Source organism: Corapipo altera, unplaced genomic scaffold, assembly GCF_003945725.1.
Source record: "Corapipo altera isolate COAL_440 unplaced genomic scaffold, ASM394572v1 93, whole genome shotgun sequence".
In the NCBI taxonomy this organism is placed as follows: domain Eukaryota; kingdom Metazoa; phylum Chordata; class Aves; order Passeriformes; family Pipridae; genus Corapipo; species Corapipo altera.
The window spans coordinates 280,382-296,492 of NW_020885000.1; the positions used below are offsets into that span (position 1 = coordinate 280,382).

Consider the following 16,111-nt stretch of genomic DNA (forward strand, 5'->3'; position numbering starts at 1 on the left):
TGCCAAAACCCAGCCAGACCCTCCAAACACAGGTTCAGCCGTGGGCTGGGCTGATGAGTCACAGGCTTTGTTTTGTAGCCCTCCCAGAGCGGAGAGGGGCTTGCTCAGCGGGACACGTGGCAGCCACGCTCCGCAGAAACTGCGCCACGCTTCTGGGTGTCCCCTCTGCCCAGCTCTAGGGTGCTTGGAGAGTGTCTGCAATGACCTCTGCACAATTGCATTGGGAAGGGGACCTCAGCCAGCAGCAGCTCTCGGGGCGTTGCATCATCCCCAAGAGATATCCCGTAGGGACACATGGGTTATAAGTACCAGTGGGGACAAGTGCCAGAACTGTCTAACACTTCTTTCTCCTTGTCTGTCTATTTGTGTGTTGCAGCAGTATCACCCCACCGACATCACTGGCCAGCTCAACCTCTCCGACCCCTCAGTCAGCACTGTGGTGTGACCTTCTCCCTGAGGGCCATCAGTCCTTGCCCAACACAGTAGGAAGGCATAGCCAGGACTGCCTTTCAAGGGACACTGATGGGTTCTTCTGGGTGAGATGGGAGGAAAGCATCCTTCATCCATACACAGTGACTCCATTGTATATCTCCCTCCCTTCCCAGGCCTGCTGCCATCCATGCTCGTGCCCCAGAATGCACGGCAGAACCAGGACACGGTTTGGACTCCACTGTACAGAGAATATTGCTTCCAAGCAGAGTCACAATAATCAGGATTGCCACTGACTGGATCCGTGCAAGGGGAAAGACTGCGGAAGGCACACGGTGCCTGCTCTCCCATGGTAGTGGGGAACAGTTGGCGCCAGACCACAAACACGTGCTCCACTGTGCAGGCTGCAGGCTTCTCAGCACACACGGCCCCTCAAATGTGTGCTCCATGTTTCCCACCACCTGGAGGGCTCCAGTGCAACGTGCTGGTCCTGAGTAGCTGGAGCAGCCAGTGTGGTACAGCAGGTTGGGCACATGTTCCTGTTGTGCCAAGTGACCCCCACGTCTGCCGCAGGGGCTGGAAGATGTGTGCTCTGCTCCTCGCAGGGTGCGACCCCCTGCTCCTCCCTCCCATCAGCTCCGGGCTGTGACTTGGCTCCTGTCCATGGTCTGTTTGCAGCAGGAGCGCTCCCACCCTGCAGCCCACGCTCCTGTGCTAATTGTGGTACCCTGGAGCCCACAGTGTGCTGCCAGCCAAGGTCCCAGTTCCCCACCTCTCCTGCACAGAAGACATCCCCAGGACCTGGCCATGGCCAGCATGTAGCACTCACGAAGTGGCTCTCCTAGCCAGGAATTCTCCATGGGGAATGGCTCTGGATGGTTGCACTGACCTTTACCCAAGCTCCACACTGCCTCAGCACCAGCAATGCAAGGAGAGATGCTGCTGGCTGGTCATGGCTTGCTGCCTGCAGTGTCGGGGCACACAGCCGGCACTGCCAGCTTCCCTGCCACCCTCACCTGTAGTTCCAGCTTGCCAGCAGTGCCCATGGCAGCCCTGAAGCCTCAACTCATGGCGTTGCATCTGCCTGAACCTGGAGACATGGAAACCAGATCGCAGTTCAGGAGAAGGAAACCAAACAAGCCAGGCTGATGCCATTCCTTCCTGCACCTTCCTCCCCTCAAGCCTACCCCCATGTGCCAGCAGCTCTGAGCACCCTCACTGTGGGCTCTGAGAGTAGGTGCAGAGACACCAGCACTGGGGGAAGCATCCGGCACCAGCCAGGCTGGTGATGAGCAGCTACTGCACATGCACAGGCAGCATCATATCCCATCTCCTGCAAATATGGAAAACCCACCTGCAATGTGGTACCAAGACCCATTGGCATGAACTGCCTTCTCCCTGCCCCAGCCAAGCAGACAGGGCTTCCCCCAAGGGCAAGCAGCCCCACAGGCAGGATTTTCAAACGGCAGCTGAGGTCTGTGAGCATCGTCCCACTGACTGCTGTGACTCCATCAAGTTCATCTAGCTCCAGCTGAGAAATCGGACCCATTCTACTTTATACGTCAATGTAACATTAATACCGAGTTTTTGCAAGAGCTCAGTAAAGTCTAGACTGGATCATGAAGTGGTTTATTCCGATGCTGTGTGCCTCTTTCTGTCTCTGGCTTCTAGCAAAGCTGGCAGGGAGCCCTGTGCTGAGTCAGAACCCCACCCAGCCCCACTGCAGGGTCTGCAAACAGTGGAGGGTGGAGGGACGGGAAGGGTTGGAGAAACCATCAGGGAGAAAGGCCAGAAGCTGCAGAGGAGATGAGGGAAGGACTGGCATCATTCTGGGATACTTAGCTGATAGACAGCCTGAACAGCCACAGGAGGGGGACAGGTCTTGCAGTGAGGGGATGGGGACAGTCCGGAGCTGTCCAAACACCAGCACCATGGCATCTGGTTCTGGCCCACCTCCGTCCCAGAGAAAATGGTCCACTGCCACTGCTAGGCTTCCCATCTCCTGGGAGCCAGTGTGGGGCACTGCCAGTGGGGCCAGCCTTTGGGAACAGAGGATGGACCGCAGGGGTGAAGCATCTGGGGGAGTCCTCACACATCAGCCCATCTATAGGGAGGCTCCACTGAGGGATTTGCAAAACAGAAAGGCAGCTCCCTTGGGCTGAACTGAAGCAACATCACCCACTGACAGAATAGTCCCCATGTGCTGAGACCACCAGCCCAGCCTTCATGGTGGGCTCAGCCTCAGGGTGGTCTGGGAGGAGGAGCGGGGCTCCTGGAGCCAAGCAGGATGACAAGTGAGGTCTTAGCTCCAAATGGGAAGCCCAAGCCTACTTGGGAAGGATTGAATGCTGTCACTAGAGAGGATCTGGGAGAACTGGGATTGCTCCTGGGACAGGCAAGAGGATGATCCTGGCAGAGGTCCTGCAGAGTTCCCAGGTGCAGGGCTGGTGGCAGTGGAGGAGCTGCTCCCTGTCACACCCCATGACAGAGAAGGAAGTAGGAATCTGGCACTGTAGCAGCTCACTGGGTTGGTTTCTCTCTTGAAAATAAAGATGGGAGCAAGCCACAGCTGAGGTGACATTTGGTTTATTCTCTGTGTGATTTATTGAACACTTGCCAAGAGTTTGCTGAGGGATGCACTGACCTGCCACATCCCTGGCTGGTCCACAGCTCCTGCTGAGATCTAGTGATCAGAGGGAGCTGGTGGTCACAGCCATCTCACTGTGGCTCTGACCATCTTGCAGTCCATACGAGATCAGGCAAAAAGGGCTGTTTCTTCTCCTTGAAAGATTGTTTTTATCACCCAGCTTGTGCTTTCCTCTGGAGCACAGCTCCAGATCCTTCCAGGTCATCTCCCAGTACGAACAATAAGCATGTCCAGAAGCATTTCCACAGGGAAGGGCAGGAGGTGGCAAGGCAGGGAGGTGCAGGGGCAGCCCCAGCCCTGTTTTGTGGGTGATGGGAGGTGAGGCAGCATTAAGGGCTGCATCTCTGTGCTGTAAACCCACACGGGCTTGTTTGCCCCCACTCCCATCACTGAGCTACTTTGGCCTGCTTTAGCCTAGGGAAAGCTATTGAGGGAGGAACTACTGCAAGCCTCACCCATCCTTTGGCAGTTCCTCTGCTGAACCACACCAGTGGAAGCTCAAGGCTCTTCCCAATCCTCACTGTAACCTTCAGCCTTACTCTAGATCTTGGTTGTTGGTTGAGCCTTCTCAGCTCCAGCATTCCTGACTCAATGAAAAAAACCTATCAAAAGAAATGTTTTGTAACCAGCCCTGTCCTTGGCCAGCACATGAGGGCTCTGAGGTAGTCTGAAAGCCTCATGAAGGCTCTGGAATGCTCCAAAAACACAGAGAGATTTTCAGGTGCACCAAAAGGCACATGGGGAGCTCTGCAGTTTACCAAAAGGCAAACTAATGCCTGTCAGGACACAGAAGCCAAACAAATGGCATTTGGGTGCATGAAAAGCCAAACCAAGGAGTTTGGAAGGCATGGAAAGGTACCCTGAGACTGATGGGGTCATTGAAGGTAGACAGAGAGTGCTGGGGGCACCAAAAGGCCCAAGGAGGGATTAAGAGCAAACTGAAAGGCACACAGAGGCTCCTGGGCTGCACCAAAAGGCAAATGGTGACTCCTGGGGTGCCTAGAGGAATACAAGTGTTCTGAGATGCGCGCGGGGCTCCCAGGCTGTACCCCAAGGCACAGTGAGGCACGTGGTGCATCCTGAAATGCGCACTGAGGTCACTGCACACCACAAGGGGCAGGACAGGGGGAGAAGGATCACCTGGACAACCCCAAGAAGGGTCTGAGGGTGGTCTGGGGAAGCTCCTAAAACACTGAGAACATCTGCAGTCAGCCCGTGCCCCACAGGGTGCTGAGCTGCAGGCTGCTCTCCCAGCAGCGGGGCAGAGGGAGCTTGGAATCGTCCTGGGGACTCTGAGAAAAACCAAAGCAGTTCAGGGACAGATCTTCCACTCACTGGTCTGCTGGGACATGTTTGCAACAGGTGGGTGCAGTCAGCTGGAGAAGGGCGTGGACCACAGCCTGCCCAGGGCTAAAGCCTGGCCATCCTGCCTCAGTGCACCCTGCAGATGCGGGGTCTCCTCCAGCAGTGGGACTCCCTGCGCAGGCTGTGGTAAAACACTACAACTGAGCCCATGAAGGTGCAGAAGAAGATGCTGGCAATGAAGGAGAATGGTCCAATGATGAAGAAGGTGATGTACTGTTCGGAGGACAGTGAGGTCTCCTGGCATTGCCTGAAGGACTCATCCCCAAAGGCCATGATCGGGTACTTGTTCAGCTGCTCCGGGACTCTGCAGAGGAGCAAACTCTTCTCTGGAAGAGAAAAGCAGTGCTGGTGGGCACACTGAGCATCTGGGAAAGGCAGGTGTCAGGGACAGGGGGATGGTAGTTCTGTATGGGACAGAGGGGACCAGGGCAGGAGGACAGGGGCCAGGCTGATCAAGATCACCCATGTCAGGGTACAAAGAAAGGGAGCTGTGGAGTTCAGGGATCATCTACATCCTGAGCCCCAGAGAGTGGGATGGACAGGGAGATGGGCATAGGAAAATGGGTTTGGAGCAGGATGGCAGATGGGGCAGACAAGGTGGAGGGACTGGTTCCCAGGAGACAAATGTAGGGAGCATTCAGCAGCCAGGCTTGAGTTGTCACAGAATGTCCCAGCCAGCACAAGTGCAGGCACACATCTGAACCGGAATCACTCAGGAAGATGTGGCAGCTAAAGCTTGCTGGCAGAAGTGTCTTTCACTGGGGCTCATGGGGAAAGAAATGTAGGGTCAGAACCAGGTTCATGAAGGCTTTGGGGAAGGGGTTGAAAGCACTGCATCCTGGCTGGGTCAGCAGCCTCACAGACAGGCTCCTCTTGCCCCCTCAGGTGCCCATTTCTCTCCCCGTAACAGGACTGGTGCCACTGCTGGGGACAGCACTGGGTGCCTGTCACTGGGACATTGCCCAGCCCTCCCCTCCAGGCAATCCCTGCTGGTGACCAAGGTCAAAGGGTGGGCACCAGGTACAAGACCCAAGAATGTGTCCACCTAAGCAGACACAGGAGCTGCCATGGCCTGAGGACAGGTTCTGGGGAAGGTCGCTGTACCCCAAGGGCACTGACCACCCAAGCCCTCGGGAGCCAGGTGAGGTCCTGCCTCAGCCCCTCCAGGGTGACCAGCCAGCCTGGAGCAGGTGGGGGCTTGGGCACACTCCGGGCACTCACCTCGTACTTTCTCCCTGTTGAGGCTGAGCCAGCGCCAGAGGGGCAGGATGCCACAGCTGCACACCCAGGGGTTGTCCTGCAGGAGAAGGGCTCGGAGCTGGGGCAGGGCGCTCAGCACCTCAGGCTCCAGCTCCCCCAGCCTGTTGCTGCCCAGGTTGAGCGTGGCCAGGCTGGCGAGGGGCAGGAAGGTCTCGGGGCTCAGCACGCTCAGGTGGTTGTGGCTCAGGTCCAGGTCCTGCAGCTCCCCGAGCCCCAGCAGCGCCCGGCCGTGGATCAGCTCCAGGCGGTTGTGGGGCAGGCTGAGCAGCCGCAGCCCCGGTAGCGGAGGGAAGGAGCGCGGCCCCAGCACGGTGATGAAGTTGTAGCCGAGCCACAGGGTGCTGGTGTTGGTCGACAGGCTCCACGGCACCTCGCGGAGGCCCCGCTCGCTGCAGTCCACCTCGCCCGCGGAGCAGCGGCAGGCGGCCGGGCAGGCGGGCGAGGGCGGCGGGTGCAGGAGCAGCAGGAGGGGCAGCACGGGGCCGAGGACTCTCCAGCAGCCCATGGCAGAGAGCAGAGAGGGCTCCCCGACCTGCGGTTACCCAAGGACAGGTTCCCCAGTGCCCGATGCCCTGCCCAGCCCCCTGTCCCTCGGCTGAGCGCGGCGGTGCCGGTGGAGCTGCTCGGCAGTGCCGCGCTCAGCTCCTGCAGCCACACGCGTTCCCCGCTCGCCCGGCCGCAAACCCGGATCAGGCTCTGCTCCCGGACCCGGTTTTCCTCGGGGTGGAGCTGAACTTTTTTCAGCAAATATTTTTGCAGTGATGCTTGCCCTGGTAAGGTGTGGAGCCGTGCCCTCGTCCCTCCCTCTGCCAGGCACTGCTCCAACCAGGTAAGCAGCCAGTTCTGCGTAGCCTGGGATTAACTGCTTGTGTGTGCTGCAGGCTGGAGAGCTGAAAATAAGCAAAGCCAGATCCATCTTTTGGCCTCCATCCTCTCCAGGGGCAGCCCCCGTGGGTGTGCTGCCTCACCAGCCATGTACAGAGGGGCGTGTGGGCCCAGGACCCCTGTAACTGGCTGAGTAGGATAGAATCATACCATCCACAGGTCTAACCCCATCTTCTGTGCTGTCCCACCATGCCCAGGGGTCCTCAGTGGGGAGCTCTGCTGGGAGACATGGGCTACCCCAGTGAGCCCAGCCCTTGTCCAGGCTCTGTTTGCCCCTGGCAGGACACCACCAGCCATGTGAAAACGAGGAGGGCTGGGATGAGGGTCCCATGGGCCGCTCTTCTCCTCCCCCACAGGGTCACATGTCTGTGTGCATGTGGAGGGTCACCCAGGAGCCCCCTGATGACAATGCATGGGAAAAGTGAGCTTGCTGGGCTGTAGCCACCCAAAACTGGTTTACCCTCACCCTGGCACGGCAGTGCCAGTTTGAGAGGGCTCAAAGTCTGCCCCCACCCTGTTTACACCTGCTCCAGTTCAAAGCTGCCTGAAGCCCTGCAGCAGAAGTCTGAAGAGGAAGGGTGTCACTTCCCAGTGCCACTGTCCCTGGCAGAGCTCAGCAGGGATGGGGAGACCAGGAGACATGGCTGGCAGCAGCTTATGCCACTTACAGTCTGAAGTAGGGGCCTGTAGCAGGGCCACAGCCCCCACTCACACCCTCACACCCCCTGTCCCGTTTGGACCCTGGTGGTCACAGACCTGGAGGAATTCCTGTCACCTCTGCCCCATGGCCAAGGGGCTGGAAGGGCAGCAGGGCAGGGCACAGCTGCACCCCAGACCAGGACCAGGATGTTCCCAGATCTGGGGCAGAAGCAGAGGCAGATGGTTTATTAATAGCTTCCCGAGGAGCTTTGGTTTGTTTATCTATCCTGCAGCAAACTCAGTTTGCTGCATTAATCCCCATCTGGAAATAATTCAGAGGAATCCTCCTGCCTAGCCCAGCCCTGGAGCAAGGGCACAAACCCACTGCCATGTGGAGCTGCAGGCCCAGTTCATCCCACCCACAGCTATGGGATGTATGGAGACCTGAATTTTTAGGGAGCCCTGTCCCAAAACATTCTTCCTCCCCAGGGACTGCATTGCCCACTGCCTACATCCACCTGGAATCAGATGAGAAGTGTAAAAATCATTGAAAAAATAACCCAAACCACTATTAAAAGCAAAATCATTTCCAGCTTTTGTGCTCAGAGAGTCCAGGAGGCCGAAAACCCATCTCAACTCCTCTACCAGCCCCTTGCTGTCACCCTGATGGCACATGGCAGGGGAGATGTCCCTGCCAGAGCCATGTCCAGACATCATCCTTTGCTTCTTGCCTGGTCTCACTCCTGCTCTCCATACGTTGGCTGCACCCCACTGCAATAGCAGGTTGGGGTCCTGTGTCCCAGCAGTGCCACCACTGTCCCTTCACATATGCTGCCAGTGCTCGGCAGAGCATGGGTCTGTCCCTGTCCCTTCTCTGGAACAGAGGGACTCAACACCTGCAAAAAGAGCCCAGATCCCTGTTCCCAACCAGGGCAGCATTCACTGGTGTCCTGCTCCCCCTCCATGATGCCTCCTCCTGAGGTTTTGGGCTCCAAATGGAACAGCACAGCCTGGTCCCAGGGCCGGCACCAGGACAGGCTGCCTGGAGCACCTGCTCTGCAAGGACAGCTTGGGTGGCCTGTGCTGATGGAGGAGCCCTCCAGGGCACAGGGCTCAATTCTGGCCCTGCTCTGCCCAAGGTGCAAACCAGGGTGCCCAGCCAGGGTGCCAAAACCATTCCCAGATTGAAATGATGGAGAGGACAATCAACTCCTTCAGTGACCAGCCACTGGCTGGGAGCAGGGGGAGGTGCACAGAGGCACACGGCAAGGGTCAAGCCCCACAGAGTGGTTCTGATGCTGGGGGGATGAAGGGGAGCAGGAGTGGGAGTGCAGAGGCAAGAACAGGGGGTGTGGGACAGGAAGCCGTGGGCTTGGTCACCCATCACTGCTGGAAAGTTGGGACCCAAGGTGCTGGGCTGAGCACAGAGCCCTGCTGGCACCTTTGTACAGAGCCATGCCTGGGGTAGGGGTGGGCCCTTCCCACACTCTTCCCACCACCCACCATTGTGTATTTGGGGCAAAATGAAGATAGAGGAGAAGGTGCATTAAGACTCAGTGATGGCTCTTATCCATTCCTTGAAGGCTTTAATTTCTTGTGTGTCCCCATGTAATTAAAGGTCCAAGGCAGGACTCCCATGGAGTCTCTGAACCACAACACACACACTTCTGTCTCCCCTGGAGCTCCCCAGGCTGAGCTCTGCTGGGAACATCTCAGCTGTGACTTTTTTATGGCAGGTGACACCAAGTGGCAGAGTTGTGCATGGTGCCGTGCACAGTGAGAGTGCCCTGAATGGTGTGGGTGTCATTCACAGCTGGGTGCTGTGCACAGAGTGGGTGCTGTGACCAGTGTGGGTGCTGTGCATGGGATGATTGATGGACTCCTCCAGCTGCAGCCCTAGTACCCAGTGCAGGGAACAGCCAAGCACCAGAACTGCCCAGGGGGCATGGAGATCCCTGCCATCCCCAGAGAGGCACAGGCTGGGGTCCTCTGCTGAACCCCCAGGGGCAGTCAGTGGATCCCCGTGCTGAGGTATTTATTTCAAGAGCTCATAAATGACATGGAAAACAGATGCAGAAAATGGGCTCTGAGGAAGGATCACAAGAGCTGTCCAAGCAACACCAAGCCCTGCCCAAGAGCTGTTTTAGTGTCACCCTAGTGCTCCCTGTTTGACCTCTGTTAACCCAGATCAGCTCCCTGGACTCTTGTCCTTGCACCCTGGTGTGGGATCAGGCAGGTGAGGCAGGGAAAGCCATGCAGGCAGCAAGGCACAGCTGGAAAAACAGTGGGGTTTGTATGTGCCTGTTTGTGGGGAGAGGGTCAGGCAGGAAAAGCCAAATCTGGCATGGGCCACAGAGCACGAGAGCAAGTAGGAGCTCCTGTGAGCTCAGCTCTACTCCTACACCGGAGCAAAGTAGTTGAAGCAACGTTGTTGCAGCTTCCTAACAACTCTGTCATCCTCAATTTCAACCTTTCAGCTACCATAATGCCAGTTATGCAAACTGCCAACAGAGTAAACACTTACAGGACAGCAATCTGGCAGAGCAGGGCACTTCTCCCCACAGCCACCACAGGCAGGATTTGCCCCGGCCTAACCCCAGGCTTACTGACAAATATGACCAAGACATGCAGCCCAGCAGGGCCAACAGAGTGTCTTTAATGGGTGTGGAGCTTTCAGGGTGCTGGACGTACTCCCCACAGCATTGCTGTGCCAGGCTCCATGTGCCTGCCTGGGGGATGCTCAGCACTGCTGTCCCTGATGCAGAGCCACGTGCACGGAGAAATGGAGCACGAGCTAGTCCTCACTCAGGGACCAGGGAATGTCCATGACTGGACCAGATTTCTGAGTTGTCAGGTAGTCAGGATGAGGGGGTGGAAGCATCCTCGTCCCCCCCACTGCACCCCAAATCCTGACAGGACGGGCTGAAGGGAGCCAGCACAGCCCCACTGCTATGTCCACACAGGGGTCTGAGGCATGGCATAGGGTGCCCAAAAATGGTCCCGGGCTGCACCCCGGGAGCTCAGCTGCCCACGCACCGCTGGCAGCCCCCTCCTGGGGCTCAGCTGTCGAAGGCTGCAGTCACCCCGCAGCACAGGCACAGCCGGCAGCAGCCGCGGCGGGGGAACAGCGCCGGAGGCACGGCGTCTTGGCACAGCCCCGCCGGCTGCTGGGTCACCGCCTTCTCCTTGCACGAGCCCTTGGTGGGAGAGTCGGGCTGGGACCTGCCGGCCGCGCGGGGATGCTCTTTGTCAGCCTTGACGGCGAGGAAGGTGGCCAGGTCGAGGTCGAGCATGGTGACCCCGCCGCGCGGCGTGGGCGTGTTTTGGCGGCACTGCGGGCAGGGGATCCAGCGCTGCTCGTTAGTGACGGCGTCGAGGCGCTTCAGGCAGGCCTGGCAGAAGGTGTGGCCGCAGTACAGCCGCCGCGGCAGCCGCGCACACAGGTCGTAGGAGGAGTAGCAGATGATGCACTCGACCCGCTGGCTGCCCCGGCTCGGCGTGCGCGAGTGCGCCCCGACACACGGCCCCACGTCCTCTGCCCGGGGGCTGCCGCCGGCCTGGGACATGCTGGGGGGGGGAGGTGGGGCTTAGAGGGTTTAGAGTCACCAAGCCCGTCCGTGGCTGGGGAGGGGGTCAAGGGGTGGGATATAACCTCTGCGTGCACCCGACTTGTGGGAGAGATGGGGGGGTTCCCAAGGAGGCACCACACTCCCTGCCCAACATCCCTGCCTGCTGCTTGCCTGTCCCATGGCCAGCCCTGACTGGAAGAGCAGGACCCTGTCACGGCAGTGGGTTGTCCTTGCATCCATGGAGGATGTGTTTTCCCACCCTCAGTGGGAGATCTGCCAGCCCACGGGGAATATGGTCTAGCCAGACCTCAGCAGCCTGCCTGGACCATGGGTCCAGGGGAGACATGGGGGGAGCAGGAATGGGGTGGCTGAGTGGGTCAGAGGGCAGCACTCAGGGGACCAGGCAGTGCCACAGCCCTGCTCCTCCTCATCCCTGAGCTGTGCCAGGCCACCACAGCATGGCTGTCAGCAGCAGGGGATGGGCATGCAGGTTGGTGGGGAGGAGCTGAGGGCTCCAGCTCATCTCAGCATCCAGGTGGGGTCTGGTACCACCAGCATATTAATGAACTTCTCCCAGAGGCCTCCAAGACCCTGTTCCCTCTCCTTGGGCAACCTCAAGCATTTTAGTGCACATGTCCTCCCCTTCTCCCAGTTCCCCATCCCTACCTGTCTTGAGATGCTTCCCCAGGGCCTCAGAGTTGGTTGCAGAAGGGCTGTGCTGTCCTGGGGGGCTGTGACAGTCCCGTGGGGAGCATCAGGGGGCTGAGTTGCAGGAGCTCCCCAGCCACATCCCCGTGGCTGCTGGTGGCCGGTAGTGGGAAGGGGCTCACCTTTCAGGGACAGGCGCTATCGGATCTGCTGCCGGGAAGCCAAGCCTGGGAGATTGGGTTACAAACACTGGATAACAAAGACCTCTGAAACGTAAGCCCCAGGAGTGGGCGTGAACTGTCCATCTGTGCTTCACTAGCAGAGGGAACCAAGGAGCTCTGGGCTTCACTGTGGGCAGAGGGCTTGGGCATCGGCTGGATTTGGGCAGCAGCAACGGAGCCTTCCACATCCTGGGCCACCCTTCCTGGCTAGGAGCAGATGTTGGCAGATGTTGGCCAGTAGAGACACTCCATCGCACTCCAGCCCACACGTGCCCAGGTGATGAGGGCTGCGGGGACAACAGTGACTGGGCTGGGAGGGCATGGCGAGGCTCCAGGCTGGCAGGGGTGGCAGGGCTGAGGCTGGCACAGGGACACTGAGGCTCCAACCTGCTCCGAGATGGCAGTGCCCACGCATGGGGTGGTGCTCCTCCTCCAGTGCCTGGGGGTGACATGTCCATGACCTGCCCCTGCTGTCCCAGCTGGAGCTGCAGGGTCTGGCGCTGGGGGTGAGTTACTGATGGCCATCACCGGGCTGGGGGGAGCCCAGCACCCCCCTGGGACACCTGCATGACTCAGGGGAGGCAGCAGCACCAGGGAGGTGGCAGACTGTCCCCACAACTGCCAGCCCCCTGCCCAGGGGTCCAGCGGCTCCAGCCTCAGCACAGAGGGTGCTCCAGATTGGAAATAGAGAGGGTGGTAGTGGGGCAGATCCTAGGCACAGGATCCTGGAGGAGAAAACCCTATCCTGGAGGCAGGGCAGGACTGCCAGGACACCTGACAGCATTCCTGCATGGGAGCAGGAGAGGGCAGCAGCTCCCACTGCAGGCACAAACAGGCAGCGGTGCAGGCAGGGAGACAGGCAGCCCTCTCCCGTGCTGCCTCCTCACCAAACATCTCAGCAGCCCTCGGGCCACGTTTCCAGCACTCCTTGGAGAAAGAATTGGGGGTTTTGGAAACTGAGAGCCCCACAGGATCGCTGGGCTCTGCAGAAAGACTGGCCCCAGTGCCTGGGAGTGAGGCACCAGCACTGGCAACACAACACCTTTGGGGCACATGTCCTGATCCTGATCCATCCTCTGTCACAGGCTTCCCCAGACAGTGCACATGGTGTGCATGTGCTCATGGATCCCCAGGAACGAGGGTGGCATCCCATAGCAAGACTTTGCCCTTCCCTTGCCAGGCTGGTGGCAGGCACAGGAGAGCAGGGCCAACTTGGGACAGGGCTGTACCAGGGATCTCAGATTTGGCCAAACCCACGGGCCAAGGTGGGGGCAAGAGCCATCTGCCCTGGGCAGGTCAGGAAGCATCTGTGTGGGATTGCCACTGTGCCCTGGCATCTCAGGGTACCCCCCTGCCTGCCTGCAGGGGGTTGGCAGCCTCTGGATGCTAACAGCCAGGGCAGAGCTGGTTCCCAATGGGCACAGTGTGCTGCCTCCATGGCCATGGGGCCAGGGACATGCTGGGTACGTCCAGGCATGTCCCAAAGCTGGCAAGCAGTCCCTGACCCACCTGAAGCACAGTGAGGGGGTGGCTCACCTGCTGCAGGGACAGGTATGGCACAGGCATGTGTCAGTCCCTTAGGCCACAGGAAGCCCTGCCCAAAAAGGGTGAGGGGGGGGGTTGGCTCAGTGCACAAGTGGGAGTACCCCTGGCACTGCTCAGAGGCAGTGATCCCTCTGGTTGCCTCTCTCTCTCTCACACACACATGCATACACATCCTGCCTACCCTCCTGCCCCTCTCCAGCCCCTGCCTGTCCCCTGCCCATCAGCCCTCCTGTCCCCTCCCCGGTGCCAGCAGAGCTGTGTCCCACTGAGGGGCTGTGCCCAGCTGCCCTTGGCCACTCCTGCCCATTGCTGCACCCCACAGGGAGCATCTGCCATGCTGGCACTGAGGGCACCATGACCCCTGCCAAAGCACCTGGATCCAGGCAAAGGCAATCATGGAATCGTTAAGGTTGGAAAAGACCTTTAAGATCATTGAATCCAACCATCAACCCTACACCACCACCATGTTAACCATTGAACCATATCCCCACATACCACATCCACACATTTTTGAACACTTCCAGGGATGGTGACTCCACCACTTCCCTGGCAGCCTGTTCCAATGCTTTACAACTCCTTCTATGACTTATTTTTTTCCTAATATCCAATCTAAACCTCCCCTGGCAAAACTTGAGGTTATATTTGTTCGCTCTTGTCACTTGTTACCCGAGAGAAGGGACCAACCCCCACCCCAGTATACCCTCTTTTCAGGGAGCTGTAGGGAGCGATAAGGTCTCCCCTCGGGGAAGGCAGATCTGCCATCAGCAGCGACACCCATGGGTGGGAAAGGTCTTTTCCTGTTCCCAGACCTCATCCCCGAGTGCTGCAGGGACCTTCGGCACTGCGGAGTGGGGAGCGGCACCCTGAGGGAGAGCAAAGGTGAGATCCAGGTGAGCCAGAGCCCTGCACCACCACCCACGCTCCAGAGGCAGAAGGTGGCGATCACCCAGCACAACCCTCCGCACCCCTGAGCACCTTTCAAAGGCAAAACGCACCCAGGGAACACCCCTGGGACTCTGCACGCAGCTGCCCGGGTCACGCAGAGCCCTGCCGAGGTCTGGGGCAGCAGCCCCTCCCCTGCTCACCTCCCCGGCTTTCCTGCTGCCTCCAGTTTAATCATTGCCTGGCTGTCTGGCAGGCTCTGCCCGGCCTCTCCCGGCGTGTTTGCCATCGCCCCGGGGTTAGGCAGAGCGAAGGGCAGCGATGACACACGGCAGATGCTGCACCCTGCCAGTGCCCTGCCCGGGCCCTCACCCCTCTGCCCCCCTGCCCACAGCAGCCCCCCGGCCCCGAGGCTCTGCCCAAGGAGCCCCACACCCCTCGGGGACAGTTTTCGCTCTCCAGACCGTGCGTGTTGAGCACGTCAGAGCCCCGGGACCCCGGGCAGCCCTTGCGGGTTCAGCCGAGCCACGGCGGTGACGTGGCCCCTGCCCAGCCACGCCCGGGTGGGCTCCAGAGCCGGGCAGGGCTGGCGGCGGGGGCACGAAAGCAAACAAGGGGTGGATCTGCCCGTCCCCGAGCCAGCACTGCCGCGGTCTGGGCAGGGTGAACAAGAGAGCTCCTTGTGCAGGGCTGGCACCGCGGGGCCGTGTCCCTGCCAGCCTCCCCCTGCGAGCCACAACCCCCCCGGCCACACGCTGGAGTGGGACCTGGGCCAAGCAGGGCTGCCACGGCAGGGGGCAAACTGGTAGGGCCAAACGTCTGCCAAGCCACTGCCACCCCAGCCCAGCATATCCCACGGCGGTGGGATTTCAAGGTTAGTGGGCTTGCAGGCAGTGGTGTGCTCCTGGCTGTGCTGGGCTCCCAGTGCTGGTGGGATCCCAGTGCTAGTGGGATCTCAGTGAAGGTGAGCTCCAAGTAGTGGTGAGTTCCAAGCAGTGGGGGGCTCCCAGTGTTAATGGGGAGCTCCCACGGGGTCACAGCCAGCCAGAGCAGTGCCCCAAAGCCCACCTAGCTGCCCCAGCCAGGAACTTACCCCTTCCCCAGTCCCTCCCAAAGACTCCTGCACTCTTTCCAAAAGACAGGACAACCATCTAGCTTAGCAGGGCTGGACTGAGCACCAGCCAGTGTCCCTAGGCAGGCAGGAGCAGGCTGTACCTGAGCAGTGTTGGATCCCGGCTGGCAGCGGGGTGGCAGCCAGCCAAAGAGCTCAGCCTGACACTGCCATTGCCACGAGTCAGCAGTGCAACAGTTAAGCCTGGTTTGGAGGCTTTTGCACTGCCCTGACACAGCCTGCCAGGATAAGCAAGAAGTAACAGGGGAATCCCAGAAAACGAAGGGTGGAGGGAAGAGGCACACTTTGTCAGGGGAGGAGATGACTGTAACTTTATTTGCAGCACCCTGAAGTCATCTGCTAACACAGGCACCCTTCCCAAGCCCCTGCTCCCGCAGACCAGGCAGTTCTACAACAGCTGCGGTGCTTGTGCTGCTGCTGCCTGGCAGTGCCACTGCCCCTAGGATGCCAACACCACGGCGGGATGCCAGCACCACGGAGGGATTCCAGCACCATGGAGGGACGTCAACACCGTGGCGGGACGTCAGCACAATGGCAGGCTTGTTCCAGGTCGATGGTGCCAGACCCAGATGACTCCCAGCCTGGAGCCGCCCCAGGATGTTGTGAAAAGCCAGACGGCTTCTCGCTCGCCTTCCGTCGTGCCCAGGGGGCTGCAGAAGGCAAAAGCTGGGGATCTGCACCACCAGCAAGGTGCCCCCCAGTGCCACCCTGCTGCTGGATCTGGGCTAGCCCTCTGCACTGGAGCCAGTTCCAGTGCTCTGGGATGCAGATGGTGTGGGCGGTTGTGTCCAGTGCCCTTAAGCCTGGCAGGAGGAACTGAATGGGGCTGGGGGTTTCCCAGCACTGGGATGTTAATGCTCACATCCATGCTGTGCTACCCGGTGCTGGA

At 59.5% G+C, this 16,111-nt stretch overlaps 3 protein-coding genes across 12 annotated transcripts in view; 1 reads left to right on the forward strand and 2 right to left on the reverse strand.

The window, feature by feature from the left end:
• The window catches only part of GRIN1 (glutamate ionotropic receptor NMDA type subunit 1), a 38,829-nt gene extending 36,768 nt beyond the window's left edge, over positions 1 to 2,061 (forward strand). For 3 of the 10 annotated variants that reach the window (XM_027666927.1, XM_027666930.1, XM_027666937.1), the window contains one exon: positions 377 to 2,061. In XM_027666927.1, the coding sequence (XP_027522728.1) occupies positions 377 to 445 (69 nt within the window). In that variant the 3' untranslated portion in view covers positions 446 to 2,061. The remainder of the gene's footprint in view (positions 1 to 376) is intronic. The other 7 variants (XM_027666928.1, XM_027666931.1, XM_027666938.1 and 4 more) reach the window with 3 other exon arrangements.
• Positions 2,062 to 4,507: 2,446 nt separating this feature from the next.
• On the reverse strand, positions 4,508 to 6,206 carry LRRC26 (leucine rich repeat containing 26). The gene is made up of 2 exons (XM_027666922.1): positions 5,663 to 6,206; positions 4,508 to 4,767 (listed from the first exon to the last, which is right to left on the reverse strand). The coding sequence occupies exons 1-2, from the start codon at positions 6,204 to 6,206 to the stop codon at positions 4,508 to 4,510; spliced, it is 804 nt and encodes a 267-aa protein (XP_027522723.1).
• A 4,078-nt stretch (positions 6,207 to 10,284) lies between these two features.
• On the reverse strand, positions 10,285 to 10,791 carry RNF224 (ring finger protein 224). Its single transcript, XM_027666921.1, has one exon. It carries the CDS (start codon positions 10,789 to 10,791, stop codon positions 10,285 to 10,287), a length of 507 nt encoding a protein of 168 aa, XP_027522722.1.
• Positions 10,792 to 16,111: the final 5,320 nt, after the last annotated feature.